The sequence below is a fragment of the Lontra canadensis genome, unplaced genomic scaffold (genome assembly GCF_010015895.1).
Source record: "Lontra canadensis isolate GAN:19392208 unplaced genomic scaffold, GSC_riverotter_1.0 scaffold2, whole genome shotgun sequence".
Taxonomy (NCBI): Eukaryota; Metazoa; Chordata; class Mammalia; order Carnivora; family Mustelidae; genus Lontra; species Lontra canadensis.
The window spans coordinates 8,023,020-8,045,674 of record NW_022630996.1 but is presented as its reverse complement, the minus strand read 5'-3'; the positions used below and the strand labels follow the sequence as shown (position 1 = coordinate 8,045,674).

At 44.7% G+C, this 22,655-nt stretch overlaps 1 protein-coding gene across 1 annotated transcript; it reads left to right on the top strand.

Annotated features, from left to right (window-relative positions):
* The first annotated feature begins 17,211 nt into the window (after positions 1–17,211).
* TMEM213 (transmembrane protein 213) lies at positions 17,212–22,451 on the top strand. The gene is made up of 3 exons (XM_032868286.1): positions 17,212–17,387; positions 21,166–21,237; positions 22,116–22,451. The coding sequence occupies exons 1-3, from the start codon at positions 17,231–17,233 to the stop codon at positions 22,283–22,285; spliced, it is 399 nt and encodes a 132-aa protein (XP_032724177.1). The 5' UTR covers positions 17,212–17,230; the 3' UTR covers positions 22,286–22,451.
* Positions 22,452–22,655: the final 204 nt, after the last annotated feature.

Genomic DNA, 22,655 nt, shown 5'->3' with positions numbered 1-22,655 from the left:
GAAAATGGGCCAAAGCCATAAAGAGACATTTCACCTAAAAGGACACACAGATGGTAACTAAGAGATGTTCAACATGACTAACCATTAGGGAAATACAAATTAAAACCATGATGCGATACCAGTATATACCTATTAGGACAGCTCAAATAATAAATTGTGACAATTCCAAACACTGGCAAAAATGTGGAGAAACTGGATCTGTCACGAGTTGCCAGTGGAAATGTGAAATGCTCTACTCTGGAAAACAGTCTGGCAGTTTTCTAAAAGGCTAAATAGGCATTTTCCTTAGGACCCAGCTGTCACACTCATGTCACTTATCCCAGAGAAATGGAAACTTACATTCATCAAAACAAAAACCTATATATCAATCATGCAGCTTTTTTTGTAATAGCCCAAAGCTGGAAACAACCAAAACTTCCTACTTAGGGCATATCCATATGTTAGAATATTACTCAGCATGAAAAGTGATAAATTATCAATAAACACAACTTGGGTAGATCCCAAGGTGATTATGTAAGTGACAAAAACCAATCTGAAAAAGTCACGCGGTGTATGATTCCAATCATATAACATTCTCTAAATGACAAAAATGATAGGGATGGAGAACAAACTAGCTGTTGTTAGGGATTAGGACTGCTGGGAGTGGTGGAGGGGGATGGTGTGTGTGCACACACAGGTCTCTGAAGGGATAACGAGGGAAATCTTCACAATGACAGGAGAGTTCTCTGTCTTGATTATGGGGCTGGTTATGTGAATTCATGCATGTGATAAAAATGACATAGAACCATATACAAGACTTATATCATTGTCAGTTCCCCTGTGTAACCAATGGGCAAAGACTGTGTGAGAGGTATATAAGATCTTCCTGTTCTCTTTGCAACTTTCTGTGAAATCTATAATTATTTCAAAATAAATTTTTTTTTTTAAGATTTTGGTAAGAGCAAGGAAGACTTGTGCTTAGCTGTCATTACACCATGGAGCGAGGACAGAGATCAATCTCTGGAGATGTGTGTTGTAAATCAAATTAGCCTGAGAGATTTGAGCAGCCCCGGGGTGGGGGTGAGGGTGGGGAGAGCTCCCCATCAAGAGACTCAGTTTCTTTACTGCCAAATGAAGATACTGAGCCAGACTGGTGCTTTTCAGACTGGTGCACAGAACCCTGGAGATTTTGCAGAACCCTTTTTAAGGACGACTTTGCAGAAGAAGGAAAGGATAAGGGGGTTAAATGTGTGTGGTAAAATACAGAGTAGTGGGGCACCTGGGTGGCTCAGTGGGTTAAGCCTCTGCCTTCAGCTCAGGTCATGATCTCAGGATCCTGGGATCGAGCCCCGCATCAGGCTCTCTGCTCAGCGGGGAGCCTGCTTCCCCCTCTCTCTCTGCCTGCCTCTCTGCCTACTTGTGATCTCTGTCTGTCAAATACATAAATAAAATCTTAAAAAAAAATACAGGGTAGCTATTAAAACAGCATGAAAAACGTTCTACTGACAAGGAAATGCGTTTTTGGAACACTGTTGATAAAATATTTTATGAAACAGTGTATATATAGTATCATTGAATTTTTTTCAACATGAATAATCCGCATAGAAAGATGTGGAAGGAAATACACTGAAATCATAATAATGGGTTGGGTTTGGATCTAGATTTATGTACTTAGTCCTTTTGTTTATTCTCTGATATTTCTGTAACAAACACATAATGCTCTTGATACAGATCTTAAACCTTGGGGACAGATGGCTTGCAGATTTCAGAATGTTCTTTATTTAGAAAGTTAAGCCAGATACAGATGATATATTATATCCCTGTGGGTCTTGGGGGCAGCACCCTGTAGTCAAAGCATGTTAATCCTTCTGTACTTAAATATTTACACTCTTACTACGAAGAATCAATAGAAATCATACCTGCCTCATGTTAAATCAGGTCAGATTGTGCTGCCAAGTCCATAAAAACTGTTTTTGTTTTTAGAGCTTCATGGATTTCTGCATTGCAAATAATAGTTACTGTCCACAAAGAGAGAAACAATACAAAAAATTCCTTGGGGGAAAACTTGTCAGTCCTTAGTGATACAATGTTACAAAATGAAATGGCAACTTGAGCAGGCTTCATATTCACAGCTGGGTAAGTTGTAAAATGGATATGGAAACTGATCAGAAAAGAGACAGAAGATAACAGTTGTGCAAGAGCAAAGATAAAAATAGGGCGCATTTCATTTCCATTGAGCATTACTGGTGCTTTGCCAAGCCAAAGGCTAAGCATCTACAGAAACTTCCAGAAGTGTGTCTTGATGTAGCCACTTACTCATTCCATGGTTATTTTGGAATATGTCAGGCTCTGTTTTAGGCACCACGGTTATTTGGGGAGTACCTACAATGTGTCGGGCTCTGTTTTAGGCTCTGCAGAAAAGCTGGAAACACAACCAAGTCACTGCTTTCGTGGAGCTTGCGTTTTAAAGGAGGAAGGAGAGACCATATCTAAAGCAGTGGACAAGTCAATAGATACCGTCCAAGGCAGAGAAATCAAGAATAGCAATGGCAGCTTATTATCTAGAGATTTTGAAAGTAACCACAGGAAGAAAAAACTAGACAAAAGTAATCCTAAGGGAACAAAACTGCACATGGATGGGAGCAGGAGACTTTATCGTTATTTTGATAAACTCTTTGCACCACTTGATTTTTTTTAATTGGCATCCGTTGACTATTTTATTTAAATTTTCAAGGATTTTATTTATTTATTTGACAGAGAGAGAAAGAGGCAGGCAGAGAGGGGGAAGCAGGCTCCCTGCTGAGCAGAGAGACCGATGCAGGGCTCAATCACAGGACCCTGGGATCATGATCCGAGCTGAAGGCAGAGGCTTAACCCACTGAGCCACTCAGGCGTCCCATTTCTTTTTTTTTTTAAAGATTTTATTGATTTATTTGATAGAGAGAGAGAAAGAGAGAGAGCGAGAGAGGGAACACAAGCAGGGGGAGGGGGAGAGGGAGAAGCAGGCTTCCTGATGATCAAGGAGCCCAATGAGGGGCTCGATCCTAGGACCCCGGGATCATGAACTGAGCCAAAGGCAGCTGCCTAACGACTGAGCCACCCAGGGGCTCCCCCATTGACTACTTTAAAGAAAATCAAACATTTAATTAAAACTAAATTTTCATTGACAATAAAAGAAAATCATCTCAAAAGTACTGAGTAACTATGATGTGCCAGACAAGGTACAACATGAACAAAACAGTTCCTGTTCTGGTGAAGTCTAGCAGGACAGTCAAACATAATAATCCTAATTTCGATGGCTAATACCCAGATGAGGTTTTCTATGACCTGATGTAAGACAAAGCCCGAAGAAATAGGTATAATTTAAATCCTCATTGTTGTGATTTACCTGGTTTACAGATTAGGAATCTGAGACGGGTGACAAGTCCAAGGTTGCTCAGCTAGCAAGTGGTAAAACGGGGACTTGAACCCCAATAGCGCGGCTCCAAGAGCTGAGACACTCTGGTCTCAGTAATCAGATTATTAAATAACCACAGGGACAAATGTGTTATAACTGCTATGGGTACACAGAAGGAGAAAACACAGCTCTCTGGGCTGCACAATCTGACTTCTTCCTTGGGGAAAGAAGTCCGGATAAATAGGGCAGAGGGAAGGCGTGCCGGGGAGTGGGATTGCACTGGCGCAGGAAGCCCAAGGAGGACTGCCACAAGCCATGGACCCTATTAAGGACTGTGGCTTTATCACAAGAGTGGCTGGTGCCCTTGATGGGTCCAGAGCCAGGGGGCGGGGTGGTAAATGCAGAGTGGGGAGGGAGGGAGGCAAGAGCACCAGCAAGCAGAGACATGGTCCAGGCGAACCATAGGATATTGTTTTATTTTTAATATCCTGGGGAACAAAATGGAAAGCACCCAGAAAGCACATCCCTGGCATATGAAGTCAGGAGAGCGCTGGTGTGAGTTGTCAGCGGAATGAGCTGCTCTTTTCCTAAAACGCCATCTTTATTTGGAGGAACAGCTGACAAGTGATGCTTATTCAGACAGAGGCATTTGGCGGGCGCATTTTCAGAGCCGATCCAAACAATTCTGTCATTTCAAAGGAAAACAACCGACATTGTTTGTTGCCAATGATGAAATTCTAACTTTCAAACCACAATTAAAATTTTGGAAAACTTTTATGCGCCAACAGGAACTTGACAGCTTCTCAATGCAGAAAACTTTTCTGATGAGTATATTTCTGTGGGGGATATTTATAAATGTGATTTTTTTTGAAGTTGTTGTATGATGAAATGTGACAGCATTTGGGAGATCTGCAAAACTCAGGGAACCGATATTTCCCAAATGCCCAATTCATGATGCTATACAGCCACATTTGGGCAAATGATCCACGGAAATTACACGATTAGCCAAGGGATTGTAATGAAAAGGTCAATGGTTTGGTTTCTGATTCCATATGGCACCTACGCTTTTAAAAATGACACTTGTTAAGTTTCAGGAGAGTATCAATGACAGATATACACAACTCCCTGAAAGACTAGTAACATTTTTCCATTCTTTATTTATTTTTACTTTTTTTAAAGATCTTATTTACTTGTCAGAGAGAGAGAGAGCACAAGCAGGGGGAGCAGCAGACACAGGGAGAAGCAGGCTCCCTGCGGGGCGAGGAGCCCCATGTGGGACTCCATCCCACCACCCTGGGATCCTGACCTGAGGCAGACACTTAACAAACTGAACCACCCAGGCATCCCCATTTTTCCCTTTTTTCAAACTACATATTTATGTGAGGCGAGATTTTCATCACATATTTCAACAAAAAACATATAGCAAGGAGTCCGAAAGTAAAAATAGATATGCAAAAGGCATCCAGCTGTCTCCTATTAAGTCAGCCATTAAGGAAACTTGCAAAATAAAGCAATCCCTGCTATTCTTTTCACTAAATTGTTTTGGAAAATACAGTATTTTCATAAAAATAGGTATTGATACTAACATAGAACAGGTTATTTCCAAATAAGGTCACATTCTGAGGTCCTGAGGTTAGAACGTCACCCTATGGACGCAATTCAGAGAGGGACACAATTCAGTCCGCAATAAGGGGGAGGCAATGAAGTCAGGCCCCAGAGTGGGAGACCCAGAGGTCTGAAGGTAGGACAGAGGAGATGGACCAGAAACAGAGACCGAGGAGGACAGTCAGAAGAGAAGTCAAGAGAAGAAAGTGTCTCGAGAATCATGGAGTGCTCACTGTCTGTCTTCTGGAGGATACTGGTGACCTTAAGGACCTCCTGCAGGGGCAGAATTTAAAGAAGCAACTAGGGAATTGGGAAGTCAGTGGCCGGTGACGAATGCCGGATACTCTCAAACTGTCTCAAGATCTCAGGCTGTGAAAGGGAAAGAGGGAGCGGACAGTAACTGAGGAGAAAACTGGCATCATGGGAAGACTTCACTTATTTTCTCAAGGAAGAGACAGTTGATACTCAAAGATAATTCTGTTAGCACCTGCGACCCAGCACATCTGAAAACTGGCATCATCTACCTTTCCTTACCCATTAAGTACCTGTGAGACAATCACTTGGAATCATACAAAGATGGCTTTTACATTTCCCTGCAAGCCAGTCGTTTTCTTGTTGGTCATTGAGCCTCGTTTTTATGAGTCTTCAAAATTCTCAACCTGATACTTTAAAGGAAATTGACACCTTTGGCATTGGGTCTTGAGAAAAACAAACTTCTTAGAACAGACTCAGTTCCCTCTATTATCAAATGTTTTTGACACTTAGGCTTTAGCGCCAATGGTCCCATTCTTTAGACAAGGCTGGGGCACAGTGCCCTTTGGGGCCTCTTTATACTCGTCTATGCAGGTCTCTGGCGAGGCACTTCTGTGCCCCGAGGACTTTCTATAAAATGGCTCTTGAGGAGCCAAAGACGTGAACGCTCCACTTACACCTTTCCAAATAGACATTCTTTTGAACAAAGGGCCTCCTTTGTTCCCACGTCCCAATACAGGGGATTACAAAGGTACTGTGCTCGACTACAGGTTCAGCGGTACAAGATCACCTTACAGGAGATCATCATAATTTAAAAAACCAAAAGGGATACGTGGAGAGCAAGCTAAAACACTCCCAAGGAATTTAATCCAAAAATAACAATCTAACTGCAAAAGTAACAACCTGTTTTTCCAAAAACAGTGTCTAATTTTCCTGAACTGAATTCCGGCCAGATCACCTTCATTCATGTAATGGATTGTATCAACCACCCGCCTGGCACACTTCACCGTCTGCCACACGTTGACCCCCCGCCATCCACAATCCTTCCCCATAAGCATTCATAGAGGGAAAGTGCTAGAGACAGAGGGGATGATTTGAGGTTGCTAAAAAGAGAGGGAAGGACATTCAACGTACACACACACATGCAGAAAGTTGCTATTTGTTGACAGTAATGTCCAAGAGCTCATGTCACTACAGCACACTGAGGTCAGTGTGATGTGTGCTCAAACCAGAATCTTCTCCTCCATGTACTTCCCCATCCCCTCCTGGCTGTGGACCCTCCCCAGGGAGTGTCACAGTGTACAATGGTGCCCTCCAACATCAGTCCGGCCCTCAGAGTTGTTCTACAACTCAACTCTACAACCCACGATTATTCCCTAAAAAAGAAAGAGCCCCCTGACAGCCACATTTTCCTCCCCTGCTCCATTTCATCTTACCTCCCTCCCCTCAGCAGTCGGCCACCTCACTCCTCAGGAGAAAACCCTCCATCATGGAACCCTCCAGCTTCCTTGTCCTCCACCTCCACGTATCTTGGCCTTGTCGCTCTGCGTCTCCTTTCTCCAGAGCGGAGCTACTTTACACTCCACTCCTTTCTGTCTTCACTTGCCAAGTCACAGACCAACTGGCAGTGAGATAGAGGAAAACAAAATTTCCTCATGAAGAGAACAAAATGCCTCAAAGTTTGTCACTGATGCATTTTACCTTTCAGACCTCCCCATTTTGCACTCAGGGGCACCTCCCCACTTAGTTGCCTTTTCCGTAATAATATTTACAAAACTCCCTTGGGGAGGCTCTTTTCCACATGATGGCTGCCTCCACTTGCTTCTCCATTAACTATACTCTGTTGAACACAGAGTCACAGATTTGTACCTCTGGAGGAAAATGTAGAGATCATCGAGTCCAACCCCCTTGCTGTAGGGATGAGGAAATAACCCAGGGGGTGAAAGAATTTGCCTAAGGTCTGCCAGCGAATTAGTGGCTAGAAGCAGAATATGGGCTCTAGACTCTTAGAGTCTCTTCACAGCATCGCTGCTAGTTTCCTGTTTGTCTCTCACAGGACAAAACATCCCTTTGCATTAGGCAATACAGGTAGCAAAACCCCTAGTAGGGATAACCTCGCCCATCAGGAGGGTCCTGGGGACCCCAGATAAAAATTTTCTCACAAAGGATTGAGGGCAACATTTCCCTGGATTTTCCCCCATGTGTCTCTCTCCCAGATAGCCCCCGCCACCTCTCTGGGTACCATCATCACCAAGGTTACATGACCTCCCCCAAGGTCACACAGAAGAAGATAACACAAACATAGAATCTGGGACTCCTGACTCACAGCTGGTTGTCCAGGCCATAGGCAGCCCAGACAAATGACAGAGAGTGAAGGAAAGTTCCAGAAGCAGCCAGAAGCACACAGCCAGAGGGAAGAAGCTGGAGGCTGGGAAGAAGGGCCAAAAGTGTATGACTCAGCTCTCTGATCCTTTTTAGTTTCATGTGGACAAACTGGAAAAGAAAAATGGGCTGAGTGTTTATCACAAACATGCAGTTTATTTTCCAAAAACCTTAGCTTAAAATTACTCTTTGAGAACATACATCTCTGTTTACTAAACAAAAATGAAGCTGACCACAAGCACTGTTGGGCCAACAGAAATATTTTGTACAAACGGTAAGGCTGGGAATGAAGAAGTCAGCAATTGCCAATCATAAAGTTTTAGAGCTGGACAGGCCCTCCCCTCCCACTGTATTAACTTCACCTTAAAATGCCCTTACCTTTTTGGTGCTAGTAACTCACTAACATTTCCAACAGGTAGAGCTATCTCACAGTGGAATTGGCTGCCTTAAAAATTAGAAAGAAACAGGAGTGCCTGGGTGGGCAGTTGGTGAAATGTCCGACTCCTGGTTTCAGCTCAGGTCATGATCTCAGGGTCATGAGATCAAGGCCCACATCGGGCTCAGCACAGAGCCTGCTTGAGATTCTCTCTCCCTCTCCCTCTGCCCCTCCTGCTCATGCTCTCGTGCTTGCGCTCTCTCTCTCTCCAAAATAAATAAAAAAATAAATCTTAAAAAAAAAATTAGTAAGAAATCTGCTATATGAGTCATTGTAGCAGAAGTCCAAGTAACAACCTCGAGAGGCAAGAGAGGTCAAATACAGCCTTACCAAGCTCTCTAACATACTACTTTCTTTGTAGGAGAACATTCTTACTAGGTTAAGGATTGGGCCTGATGGCCTCAAGGTCCCTTTCCGACACTGAGATTCTACTTTTTTTCTCTGTCTCATTTCTAGTCTTCTTCATGTCCTGAACATTCTGGAGTGTGACCTTCTGTTGTATACCTTGGGCACGCCAAAAACAGAGGCTGTCTGTGAATAAGCAATTATCCACACCACATACAACTTGACATTTAATTAGTTTGGTTTTTGTTTTTTTTTTTTTTTGGTGGGGGGGTGGTTGAGGGGAGCACCAGAGTGGCTCAGTCAGTTAAACATCTGACTCTTGATTTTGGCTCAGGCCATGATCTCAGGGTTGTGAGATCAAGCCCCACACTGGGCTCTGTACTGGGCGTACAGCCTGGTTAAGAATCTCTCTCTCTCTCTCTCTCTCTGTGTCCTTCTCCTTCTGCCCCTCCCTGCCTTTTTCTCTTTCTCTAAAACAAACAAATAAATAAATAGCACCTAAAAAAATTTTTTTTATGGAAAAGAAGATTCCCTGACGTTGAAAATTTTCCCAGGCCACCTGATAAGTACTGTTAAATGTAGTCTATCTGCTCTATTGTAACTGTATTGCTTTCTTGTGAAATACTCAAGATTCATTTATTCATTTTAGAGAGAGAGAGCACAAGCAGGAGAAGCTGAAGGAGAGGGAGAGAACCTGAAGCAGACTCCGCACTGAGCAGGGAACCTGACAAAAGGCTTGATCTCCCCACCCTGAGATCACGATCTGACCCGAAACCAAAACTCAGGTGCTTGACTGGCTGTGCCACCAAGGTGCCCCTGAAATATTCTTTTTTTTTAAATGTATTTTTTAAAAAATTGAAAACAAGCAAACAAACAGGGGGTGCCTGGGTAGCTCAGTCTGTTAAGTGTCTGCCTTCAGCTCAGGTCATAATCCCAGGGTCCTAGGATCGAACCTCGTGTCAGGCTCCCTACTCAGCGGGGAGCCTGTTTCTCCCTCTGCCTCAGCCTGCTGCTCCCCTTGTTTCTGCTCTTTCTCTGTCAAATAAATAAATAAAATCTTTTTTTTAAAGACTTTAAGATGTATTAATTTGATTTCATTGCCTGATTATAAGAGTAATACATATTCAAAAAAAGAGTAATATGCACTCATTGCAGAAAATCTGAAAGACCTATAAAAGTGTAAAGAAGAAAATAAAATTTGTTGCAAAGTGTTAATTCTAGATATGGCCACTGCCAACATCTTGATAGGATGCTTCCCAAGCTTCTTCTTTGCATATGCATGTGTATCACAAAACTGGAATTCTACTAAATATACAGTTTCACATCCTGTTTTTTCGGCTTTGTATTATACAGCAAGTGTTTTTCCAAGTAATTAAATATCAGTGTAAAACAGTGTTTTAAAAGCTATCTTTTATCCCATTATAAGCTGCTTCTAAGCTCTCATTTTCACAAATATTGTAATGTTGAGGTGGAGAATCTTGGATATGCATTTCTGTGCTCATCTCTAATTTCCTTGGGGAAAAATTTTCCAAAGAGCTGCACATAGAAGAAAAGGTGACCAAAATAAATTAACCCTTACAAAGTCAACAACTTAGCTATAAATATCTCAGTATTAGAGACTAGACACATTGTGGCAGATTGTTGTTGGCCCCCCGACTGAAGTGACCAAACAAACAAAAAAAAAAATCATGACTCATACTAAGCGTCAAGTTATTTCTACAAACAACTGTGTGTAATTGCAATTATGCACACAATAAAAATAACCAGGTATACAAGGAAACACAGTGATATGAATGAAAACCAACCAGGAGAAATAATGGACCATAAAATCAGATCAATGGCGGTGAACAAATATCGATGTTATCAAGCAGGTTTTTTAATTATGTTCACTCTGGTCATGAAGACGGAAAATTAGACCATATAACAAAAAGCTATTTAATAGTCTACAAAGTGGAAATGCTAGAATTAAAACTAAAGTAACTGAAATTAAGACTCCTATGGATAATTATGAAAGTTGATTAGACACAGATGATAAGAGATTTAATAAAAGATAGGGCAGAAGAAATATTCAGAATAAAGCCCATGAAAACCAGAGGATGGAGAATAAAGAAGAGGGTTAGAGTATTAGAGTCTACAGTGAAAAAGTCTAACCTGTGTGTAATTGGAGGACCAGACAGAGAGAGAAGAATGGGACAGCAGTAGTATTTGATGGCTGACAATATCTCAATACTGATAAAAGATATCAAACTCCATATTCGATTGCCTACAAACCCCAAGCAAAACAGATAAAAAGAAACCCATACTTAAACACATTGTAATAAAACTTCTGAAAACCAAAGACAAAGCAAAAATGTTTCAAACAACCAAACTAACGAGAGACAAATTACTTACAAGGGAGCACAGTTAACGGACAGTTCTCAAAAGAAAGAGTGGAAGTCAAAAGAAATAGAATGATATCTTTTATTTTTTTATATTTTATTTATTTATCTGACAGACAGATCACAAGTAGGCAGAGAGGCAGGCAGAGAGAGAGAGGGGAATGCAGGCTCCCTGCTGAGCAGAAAGCCTGATGTGGGGTTCAATCCCAGGACCCTGGGATCATGACCTGAGCTGAAGGCAGAGGCTTTAACTCACTAAGGCACCCGGGTGCCCCTAGAATGACATCTTTAAAGCACTGATAGAAAAAAAGCTAAAATTTTGCACTCAATGACAATAATTTTCAAGAATAAAGGAAGAAGAGAAACATATCCTAACAAACAACTACTAAGAGCATTAATCACTCCACCGTGGGAATACCTGAAGATCCTCCTGAAGATCCAAGGAGAAGAATCATAGCTGGAAGACAAGACTTGCAGAAAGGAATCCAGAACAATCAAGTGGCAAATACATCAATAAATTTAAGTAAACATTCACTGTATAGAATAGTAATGATGTGTATATGTGTATACTTAAAATACATAATTTTAATGATACAAAAATTAGGAGTAGACAAGTAATATTAAAGTTCTAAGCTCTTCATATTGTTTGGGAAGATGGTAAAAGTATCAATATTAGACTTTGAAAAGACAAGAATGTCTGCAGTAATCTCTAAAAAACAAAAACAAAACAAAACAAAACAAACAAAAAAAAACACAATAAAAAGTGCAATCCGAAAGTGGTGAGAAAAAAGGAAAAGGGGATGTCAAACAGATGGGGAAACCAGAGAGCACTCGGTCAGAAGGCGATCCAAACCTAAACCAATCGCTATCAATACATCCCATGTACACAGGTTAAATGGCCAAATTAAAGACAAAGATTCTAAGTCCAGGTTGTTTTGTTTTGTTTTTTATTGCTTCCATAGGTTGGCTATTGTAAATAATCTAAGGCCAGCTTTAAAAAAAAGAATCCTACACTACGTTTTTGTGAGGTATACATCCAAAATAGTAAGAATTTAGAAAAGTTGAAAGAAATGATAGGAAAAGGCCCAGCATGCGAAACAAAGTAAAAGAAGGGCGGTTTAGCTGTCGTAATGTCAAAGCGAACTTGATGGCACAAAGTACCACTAGAGATAGAGAGGGGTACTACAAAGTGATTTTTTTTTTAAGAAGGTTCAATTCACCAGGGTGTCAATTAGGCATGAGGCCTAATGACAGCCTCAACTACTTAATGCTAAAATAGACAAAACTACAAAGAAAAGAGAGAAATCCACAGTCATCTGTCTCAGTATTTGACAGGATAAGCAGACCAGATTTTTAAAAACAGGAAGGATACAAGAGATGTAAGCCACACAATTAGCACTAATGGACTTACACGGAACACTGAACCCCACAACTGCATGACACATTCTTTTCAAGCACTGCCAAATGTTTTCCCCAAATGGCCATATGATGCGTCTTAATGAATAACAAAACATAGAAATCCTCAAAGTATGTTCACAGATTGCAGTGCAATCTAAGAAGATGGGAAAGAATGAGATCCAGGGCCCACATGGAAGATGGCCTTTGCCAAGAAGAAATCTCCTCCATTTGTTAACCTCACTTCTGTCTGGTACCACCCCCCACCCCTCATGCAATAGTTGAGTGAATTATCCCGGGAACGGTTCAAAAATGCTTCCAAATGGTGGACCCAAGACCTTGCTCACTTTGTTACTTTGGTCATCCCTATGGCGTGATCTCGGGATTGAACTCCATTTTTCTTTCTCATGCTCTCCAAATTATAGACCCACAACTGAGCAGCAGTGGGTGTGGTTAATTTCCCCCACAAACCAGATCCTGCTCAGGTAAAGCTACATGTCTCAGTCCATGCAAGAACGTAGACTGCCATTATCTTGAGAAAACAGAGCGTGACAAAGCCCGCTGCTGAAAGATACATGGGCCCACGTCTGGTCAGAAGTTAGGGCATAGCAGGCATAATTGTGGTTAGGGCCATGCTTCTCTTCAGGATGGGTTCATTGGAAATGAAACCCCAAGTTCAAAGCCAGTGGTCTCTTCCCAGGGATGGAAGGGACAGGAAAGGGGCCTATCAGAATCACAAAGGAAGTTTTCTTCGCATAAAGTATCCCACCTATAGGAGAACACTCCAGCCCACAGAATGCTGGTTTTCAGTCTTTCACCACAGGAAACACTGTGCCCCCCTCCTCTTCTTTTTCAAATGCAATTTTATCAGGGAAAACATAAAACTGGAGGCAGTGAGGGCCATGAACCTCCCACCATCTTAGCCAGTCCCATCCCAAACGCCACCATGGAGGCTGGCGACATTTTAGCCTGGACTTTTTTTGAAAGGTAACCAAACACTTAACTCAACCATTAAAAAAAAAAATAATCTTGAGGAAGTTCCCAGAAAATGTCTAGCTTTGAGCAACACAACTTCCCGGTACGCTCTCCAAAGCAAACCTAATGTAAAATGTATGAGAGAGTTGCTAGGTGAGGTAACCATCTGCACAGAGTTATTAAGTATAGACCTGTTCAAAAAAAAAAAGGGGGGGGGCTCATAATGGTGATATTTGTAAGAATATCTGCTATGCAGCCCAGACTTTGGGAATTAACAAGGTATAAGACACCAATCAAGCCCATACTATCCTATTTTAGGATAAGAAAATCCTCTCATCTGTTAAGAGAATGTTTGTCTTTCCATTGATTTGCAAACTCCTAATCTAAAACAGTCCGGGTCAAACCACAGTGTATTAAAAAGAAAGAGACAGGGGACAGATTATCGTCCTTGCTCTCTCTACCGTTACTCCCAGAATTGCTTTCCCTGGTATGATTCGATAGGACGCTGTCAGCTTAGATCAGTGGGTGCTACTCAAACCACCATCAACAATGACCCTAGGCAGGGCTGTTTCAAATCTTTGCACGTCCCAGGCTGTCATCATTTCAGAGGGACAAGCACATCCAGTGTATTAAGACGCACCCAACACCCTACGTCCATTTCTGCTTAAAAGTTGAAAACAAATTGTATAACTTTGCTTTTGAAGTCATCTTTTCCTTTTGAATGTACGGTCTATTGTTCATATTTTGGAGCCAAGAACCTCTTTTCAGGTGTCCCGCATTTTCGAGACCCTCGAAAATGTTGTTGAACTCCAGGCACTGCTGTCATCTCTAGCATCTGTGGGATAAATCAGCCCTAGTCTCTGAGGCTTATCGCGGGGTTTACTGTGAAGGAAATGTCAAGAATAGTGTCCGTCCCATTAAGTCATGTCATCTCTGTGGAGGACCCAAGGAGAAAAATGCCTCTTGTCCTGGTATCAAGAGTGGTTGTACTTACTCTGTTGTTTTTCATCTTGGGAGCCCATGAGTCATGCGGGTGACCTGTAGGCAGATGACCCTATCCTCTTCCCACGGGTCAATGCAAAGCTTAGAAAACATGTGTGCCATTTTGTGCTCTAAAGTCACTCAGAGATCCCTCTTCTATTTCCTCCCCTTTGCTTCATTTCTTCCCTTTCATTTTAAATTTATTTTATCTGGCTTAATTAATTGTAGGGAAGCTTCCTTCAACCCTTTTTGGATCCACGCAGGATATAAATAAATCAACACATAGATTTCATTATTTTTTTCCAGAGAACTACCTCCATCCCACATTTTCTACTTAAGATCCTTCTGTTCAAATGAGAGTTAACATTTACTGAGTGTTTACTACCGCTGGCTCGCAGCACTGCAGGGAAACCTGTCATGTGGGTCACTTCATTCAGGCATCATAACAAGCCACGGGATGGATCTTAGTTCTTGTCAGATAAAGAACCTGAGGTATAAAGTAACTTGCCAGGGCCACTCAGCCAAGAAAAGCTGGGCTGGAATTCCACCCCAGGCTGACTCCATGGCCACCCACCCGCCCCAGCTGGAACCTGGGGAAGCCACTCCCTGGGTTCCCTTATGTTGATTCAGCCAGATAAATGCCTCTTAATTCCCTCTTCTCTATCCTCAATCCAGCTTTTTATTTCAGGGCTCTTTGGATCTCTGGATGGGATTTTTTTTTGTTTTGTTTTAAAGTAAGCTTTACGCTCAACATGGGCCTAGAACTCTCAATGCCAAGATCAAGAGCAGCATGGTCTACCAGCTGAGCCAGCCAGGTACCCTGTCTGGCTGGGATTTTTGCAAGAGTGTCTTAGAGCAACAGTGTCTAAGAGGACCTCTCTGAATCCAGGCCTGCCCTCTGTGGATCTATCTTCCATGTTTCTGAAATATAAAGTTGTCCACATGCACAAGTTCCCTATAAGGGGCCCCAGTGGTAAAATAGAGGCCAGTCTGCTTTGTCTGGCATTCAGGACCATTTACGATCTGTTCTTAGTCAAACCAGACACATCCTCAGCCCAAGTCATGCTCCCAAGGCAGTGACTACTCCCCAGAGAAGAGGCACGCGTTCATGCCTCACGGGTCTTGCACATACACTGTCCCCTTTTCCCGTGCCTGGCAGACCACACAGATTTCAAGGATCAGGTCAAAATGCCTTCCTTATTATGAAATGTTCACTGAACCCTCTAGTCCCCAACCCTCCTCCATGATTTTCCCGTTCTTTGTCGAGACTTCCTTGCCACACTTATTTTATTGTGTTGTCATTATTCCTTTCTCTCTCTCTCTCTCTCTCACCGGGCCCTGAGCTCCTTGAGGACAAGGACTGTGGTGCCTGAGCCATTTCAGAAGCCCCTCCCATAGCGAATGCCCAGCACACAGCAGCTGCTCAGTAACTGAACGTTCCACCAAGCGGTATGTCTAACGTGGATGTGTGTGCCATCCCCTGCAGGTTAGCCTTCTTTTTTTTTTTTTTTTAAGATTTTATTTATTTATTTGACAGACAGATATCACAAGTAGGCAGAGAGGGAGGGGGGAAGCAGGCTCCCTGCTGAGCAGAGAACCTGATGCGGGGCTCGATCCCAGGACCCTGGGATCATGACCTGAGCTGAAGGCAGAGGTTTTAACCCACTGAGCCACCCAGGTGCCCCCAGGTTAGCCTTCTTAAAGCACCTCTGCTCCCAACCCTCCAACCCCAAGACTATAGGGCCACCACTCATTTGTACTTTTGGGCAAATTAGAAAAAAATGCCTCCTCTGGGCTGATGTACTCCGGTAAGACACCCTTACCCCAAAATGACACGTGGCTTATATGTCCTTCCACAAAGCTTTGAACCAGCCAGACTTTATCCCTCGCTCTCTTGACCAGACCAGCTCTTGGGCACGAAGACAGAGTACTTATCTATACATGATGGGCCTGCAGGCCCCCAGACAATCCTCCTTCCCCTGTGTGGGCTGCCCCATCAGCTCCCACCTGTGTATGCAAACTTCAATACCCAGCCCAAATGTCACTTCTCCCATGAATGCTTCCCCTGTACCTCTCAGGCAGGTTGAACCACTCTCCCCTGTATTCCCACAGCTGTAGAAGACACCCATGTTTGAGTCTTACCATACTGTGCCACACATCTTTCTTTATGGCTGGTCTCACTGCTGGACCATTAGTGGGATCGAGAGTAGGACCACGTTAGGCATCGGTGGGTCCCAAACGCCTACGGTGATGCCTTTCATATAAAAGGGGGGGGGGGTGTTCAATAAATGTTACTCTTTGGTTCAAAATCTTCACAAAGACTTTGTTTTTCCTCCTGGTTGTTTCAAACCCCCCCAGCCTGGCACACCAGTCTCAGTCCCACGGCTCGCTGGTCACTTCCCCTTCTCCTGCTCCTCAGGTCCCGTCCCATTATCTGTGCTGCAGTGGACTCACGGTGGACTCCCGAGCACCCCTTACCTCTGGCCCTTGACTCCTCTGTCCCTCCCGCCTACTGTGCCCTCCTCTTCTCTTTGTGAAAATTCTATTCACCCTTCAAGGCGCAACTCCAACACCATGTTGGTCTTGAAGCATCCCATCTGCAGATGTAGGTTCTTGCTGCCAAGAACCCAAAGCACTCTGTCCTTCCCCAGTCATGCCCAAAACACTGGTCTGTGTTTGGATGACATGTGTGTGTAATGAAAGGACTTCGAGGGCGGCCATTCCCAGATTCTAGCATAGTTCAGTACGCATAGTAGCTGTCAGTAAATACTGGACTGGAGAGAATCAAGGATCCAGGGCTACACCGGGCAGATGAAAGCGGCAGCCAACTCAACCTCAAGGAGCTGGCAGGGCACAAAACTCTGCCCTGGCCCCCTCTTTTATCAGCAGGGATAACCAATGAACTCAAGGCAGAATTGCATAAATTACCCCTCCCTTCCTCCCCCAGCCAGCATAGCTCAGCTTCCCTCCTGAAGAGGTAAGAGCGAGGAGTGACAGCTGGTTCCTTTTGCTCCACCCCCTCTTTCTTCCCCCAAACACAAGCAGAAATTCACCTCTGACAGCACTGCTTTCAAGCTCCCGCAGGACACGGTCCACACGGGACACATGACACACAGCCCTCCGCGCACCTCTGCAGGGATAGTGCGGACAGACGCCTCCCTCTCCCTCTCCCTCTTCGGCATGAAGCGCCTCACCTCTGCACCCTGGGCTGCCCTGGCCCTCAGCCTGGTCTTTGCCTCCTTCCACTTGGCTTGCTTGGCAGGTAGAACTGTGGGCTTTATTCTTGGCCACGATGGGGAGGGGGAGGGAGAAAAGGAGGAGGAGAGGGAAAGAGGGAGGAGGGAGGAAGAGGGTGGGAGGAGGGAGAGGGAAGGAGGAGGATTCTTTGGCTAGGGTTGGTCCCGCACAAAGCAAAGAGCAAACAGTTCTCACCTGAAGGATTAGACAGGAGGTGGTGGGTTGGTGTAGGGGGTGTCGGACGTTTACCCAAGCCCCTGATCAAATGCTGGGCACCTCAGCTTGGACAGGATTAGCCACCTCGAGTGGACTTTGCCACAAAGAAAGAGGAAAAAGCAATGTACCCACAGTCTCTCTCATCCAAGGACCGGTCTGGCCTAAAGTGACATTTTATTGGCTTACTGCGTTTCAATGGTTCCTTCCCTGTGCCCCTGGCTATTGCGGTTTGCGATTCCCGCTTTGCTTCATACTCCTGATCCTGCCCTAAGGTCCTCAGTCTCTCCCTTGACCCTGTGCTTCCTTTGCAACTTTCTCAAAATCCTCAGACAGGAACACTGCCCAACGCTGTCTACAAGGCTCCCACCTTCCCCGAGCACAGGAGATGCTGAGCTGTTGCCCTGTCTGTTCCCAGACGCGAGGGGTTGGTAGCAGCCCCTGGCTTGCTCTCTCAGGCTGGGCTCTGCACCCCATGCAGGAAGATATTTCTCACACTCTTTTGCTCCTGGCGGTGCCCTCTGGCTTTGATCTCTGCTCTGCAGCTCCTGCCCTGTCCTTGACAGAGTTCCCTCTCTCAAAACCAACCCACGATGACCCCTCAGAGCTCTATCTATCTCCTTTATCCTCACCGCCTCTCCTTTGCAGGTTCAGAGCGTGAGCTCTAGCCACTCAGCCTCAGCTCAAGTCTGGCTTCCACAACTACGAGCTGTGCAGCCTTGAGCAAATCACGTAACGTCTCTGCGCCCTAGTTTTCTCATTCATACCGTGAGAATGATCATAGCGCTTATATATATAGGGTTGTCCTAAAGATGAAATGAGACCACTGCATATAAAGAACTTTTAGTAAATCAGCACAGGGTAAACAATGAATGTTAGCATGTTTTATTTTCTAATACCGCTTCCCAAATAAATGTTTCGTTTCTTTTGTTTGTTTACCCTCATAGTGACTTGCTCATAATAGGCTCTGAAAAAACTTGACAAATTTAATTGCACTTAATTGTTGGGTGTTTCCAGCACCCAGTACTTTGGAAGTGACCCTAAGTGGGACTAGTCCCTGACTGGCTGTGCTTATGAGGGAGGAAGATGAGGTTTAAATTCTTAGAAATTATTAACTAGACTATTCAGTTCGAATCATACAAAATCACTGATATAAAAAAATTTTTGACCTATCGAAATGGCGATTACAAACGCTTTCACATAATACCAGTGACTGATTAAATAGGTTTTTTCCATCCACTAGCTCTAGACAGGGACGACTCCCATTTGAGGGCAGAGGGGAGATGAAAGTCAAAGCCAAGGAAGTTAAGGGAAATTAAATGTGGAGGAATCAGTTTCTCCAAAACAAATAAAGACCAGGTTCTAAGCCATTTAGTTGTAAATAATTTACAGTAACAATCAGATTTTGTCAAGGTAATTACTATACTTCAGGCAGGACATTGGAGTGGCTTGGTGGGCGGGTGGCATAAAATTATTCTGAGCAGCAATTTCATGGCTTTGGCTAAACAAGGAGTTTCTTCCTGACTTGTCCTGCGGCATGACAACAAGCTCCTTTGAAGGACAGGCTGCCCTAGAAGGACACGCTGCTCTAGAGTCAGAGGGGCCTTGAGAGTTTCCAAAGTAGTTTTTTTTTTTTTTTTTTTTTTTTTACCATCTTCAAGGAAGCTGAACAGCATATAATTAATTTCCAGAACAATTCTTTGCAATTGACCTCTTGGTCTTGATCTACCTAGACTAACACTATCTAATAAAAATTTTTTTGATGATGGAAGTTGTGGGGTGTCCCAATGGGGTGAGAGCCAGCCGTACAAATAGTGAGAGAGTTCCCCCCAAGCAGAACAAAGGAGATAGAAGTTTACTGAGTTCACTGCCAGGGGCAGTGGGCAGGACAGCCAGGGAGAGACTGCCACGAGGTGGTGGTGAGGGGCTGTAGTTACAGGGCAGAGCGAAGGAGCATGGGAACAGAGAGACCTTCCCGTTCCAGGGAACTGTGCCTGGTTGGAATGGGTCAGGGAAGGTGGCTATTTCGAGGCTTCGTGACCCTGTTTGCTTTCAGCTGGGGGTTGCTGTGGGCCCTTTTGCCCTGATCAAGCTTCCGGAGCTCATGGCTGTTGTCTAAAAGCGGCCTCTACAGAAATGTTCCACGTCTATGCTGTGTTTCCAGGATGGTAGCGTTCCGGAATGTGGTGATCCAATGTGGTAACGGAGTGCTTGACATGTGGCTAATATGATCAGGAAGTTAAATTTTTAATTCCACTCTAATAAATTTAAGTAGCTACAAGTAGTTGCCATATTGGACAGAGCAGACCTAGATCATCCGTCTTCTCATTCTCAGTCATGAAAGGGAAAGCAGACAATGGCTTCTCATGCTTGGGCATCTCCCCGTTCATCTCCGCAGCTCCACCTCGCCCCCGCAGTCTGACAGAACTTTGAGAATTCCCAAGAAAGTTCTTTTTGCCTTTGTGCTCTTTACTTCCTGATCAGGAGGCAACTCTAGTGGCTGCAAATCCTAGCCACCTCTGGACTTGGTTGCATAGTGTTGGATCTTTTTTGATAACCATCCACCTGAGGTATACCAGCATAATCATCAGAAGTCAAGAATCAAAGTCAGATTTCAACATTCAGTAGTTCAAATTTTTTTTTAAAGATTTTATTTACTTATTTGACAGACAGAGATCACAAGTAGGCAGAGAGGCAGGCAGAGAGAGAGGAGGAGGCAGGCTCCCTGCTGAGCAGAAAGCCCGATGCGGGGCTCGATCCCAGGACCCTGAGATCATGACCTGAGCCGAAGGCAGAGGCTTTAACTCACTGAGCCACCCAGGCGCCCCTAGTCATTCAAATTTTTTAAGGGAATTGGAGATCGTTATGAGAAGACATTCCAGCTTGTTAAGTGATCGTTCTCAAATAGATGAAAGAAACCATTTCTACACGTAGCTCTTTGCATGGGAAATAGCTAAAATAGAGTGTTTGGAAAGCTATTTGCAGCAAGCCGTTGGCCACTGAAGGGTGAGACATGAAGGAGATGAGCTGTGAAGCCCTGAATCCGTGAGACATGCAGATAAACCGTCTCTGAATGACAATAGCGAAAGGCAAAGGGGACTGTATTTCTTTGTTGCCATAACAACATACCATAGACTCGGTGGCTTAGACAATAGAAATTTCTTTTTTGACAGCTGTGGTGACTCCAGGTGTCAGCAGGCTTGTCTTCTCCTGAAGCCACCTTCTCACGGTGACCTCACCCAGTCTCTTCTCTGCAGGTGCACACCTGGTGTCTCTTCCTCTTCTCGCAGGATGTCAGTCATACAGGATGGGGACCCACCCATATGACTCCATTTAACCTTGATTTAACCTCTTTAAAGGCCCTTTCTCCACAGGCAGTCACTACCATGGGTTAGGATTTCAGTGAACTTGGACGGGACAGCTCAGTCCAGAACAGAGGTTAGCTTTGTTGCATGAAGTCTTAAAGTACCTAGACCGAGACTTCTATAATACTTTTGCAGTATCACTGAATTCACAAAAAAGATTTCAAACGCTATGCCTGGGGATGAATTTTCCTCCTGCCCGAGACCCTTTTTTGTCTTTTCTTCCAGAAGCGAGGAACAGCAACAACTCAACCTTGACCACCCAGCACCCAGATCCCGGAAGCCTAGAGCAGTGCCCCAGTAAGCTTCTCCTGGCTACTGGCCTCACCCCAGAGCTGGCCCCGAATCTGGGAGGGAATTCAAAGCCTGCTTGCTTTCTCTTGATGGGGTCTGGTGGCACAGTGCCTGCCTGGCCTTCCTGTGCCCTGGTGTGGTTTGTTCATGGTCCCCAGAACTTCCTGCATAGCACATTGAAAAAGCTATCTCAGCCTTGGCCTTGATGTAGGCTCACAATCTTTGGTACAGATGGCTTTCGTGACCCATCCACAGCAGAGCAACCAAAGATACATTAGAAACTTAGAAGGCTGAAAACCGTAAAAATCCGCCAGTCCAACTTCTGCCCAACACAGGAGCTTTGTTTTGACACTCTTTGCATATTTCTGTCCATCCTCTGCTTGATTACTCCCAATGGCAAGGAGCTCAGTACTTCCTAAAGCAGGGAGCATTGTTACCCTGTGTCCAATTCATAGACAGTGTTGTTTTATTCTATGTCTGGCTCCCTTTCTGCTGCCCTTCCTGGATGACCAAATGGGTTTACCTCTGGGCATTTCCAAAGGAGGGAACAGGTAGATAATAGGTTGAGATTAAGTAGAGAATAATAGGTAGAGGTTAAGTTCACGGCTTTGGCTTCCTTCAGACTTGGGTTTGAGTCCTGGTCTGTCATCTGGAGACCTCTGGTGAGTTACTGCCTCAGCTCCTTCATGGGAATAGTCGCTGTCCCTCGCCCGGGTGGGGAATGAACGAGGGAGCGTGTGGGAAGCACCTGACACACTGTGTGGCATCCTTTAGTGAACGCTAGCTCTCCTATGACGCCTTGCTTGTTCCTACAAACCTCGGAGGAGGAGCTGGGTGGGCGGGTGCCATGCGCCCTGCTGTTCTTGCTCTCCCTTCCCCCCCAGACGTGGACTTCTGCCCCCAGGCGGCTCGGTGCTGCCACACCAGCGTGGACGAGTACGGCTGGATCGCGGCGGCCGTGGGCTGGAGCCTGTGGTTCCTCACCCTCATCCTGCTCTGCGTGGACAAACTGATGAAGCTCACGCCGGACGAGCCCAAGGATTTGCAAGCGTGAGGCTTAGACCCTGAGCCCAGAGCACTTCGGTCGCCACCCAACTGCGGGTCACTGCGCGGGAGCGGGGGAGGGGTGCAGCTCCAGGTGTTGTCACCTCCGCGCTGCGGTGACTTCCACAAGAGAAGGAAGAACGAAAGGGGGATCCGAGGACGAAAGGCCAGTGCTGCTCCCCACCAAAATCCACAAGGCGCTCGTGCGTGCGGAGCCCCGACCACCTCTGTCTGGATCCCCTCGCCTCTCCCCAGGGCTCCCGCCTGCGGGCAGAGTGACGTGACTTTGATTTTTGTCCGCACGTTCCTCGGAGCTAAGCTCAGAACCTTCTCACCCCAGGCCATTGTGTTCCATCTCTTGTTTCATTCAAGGGCATCCC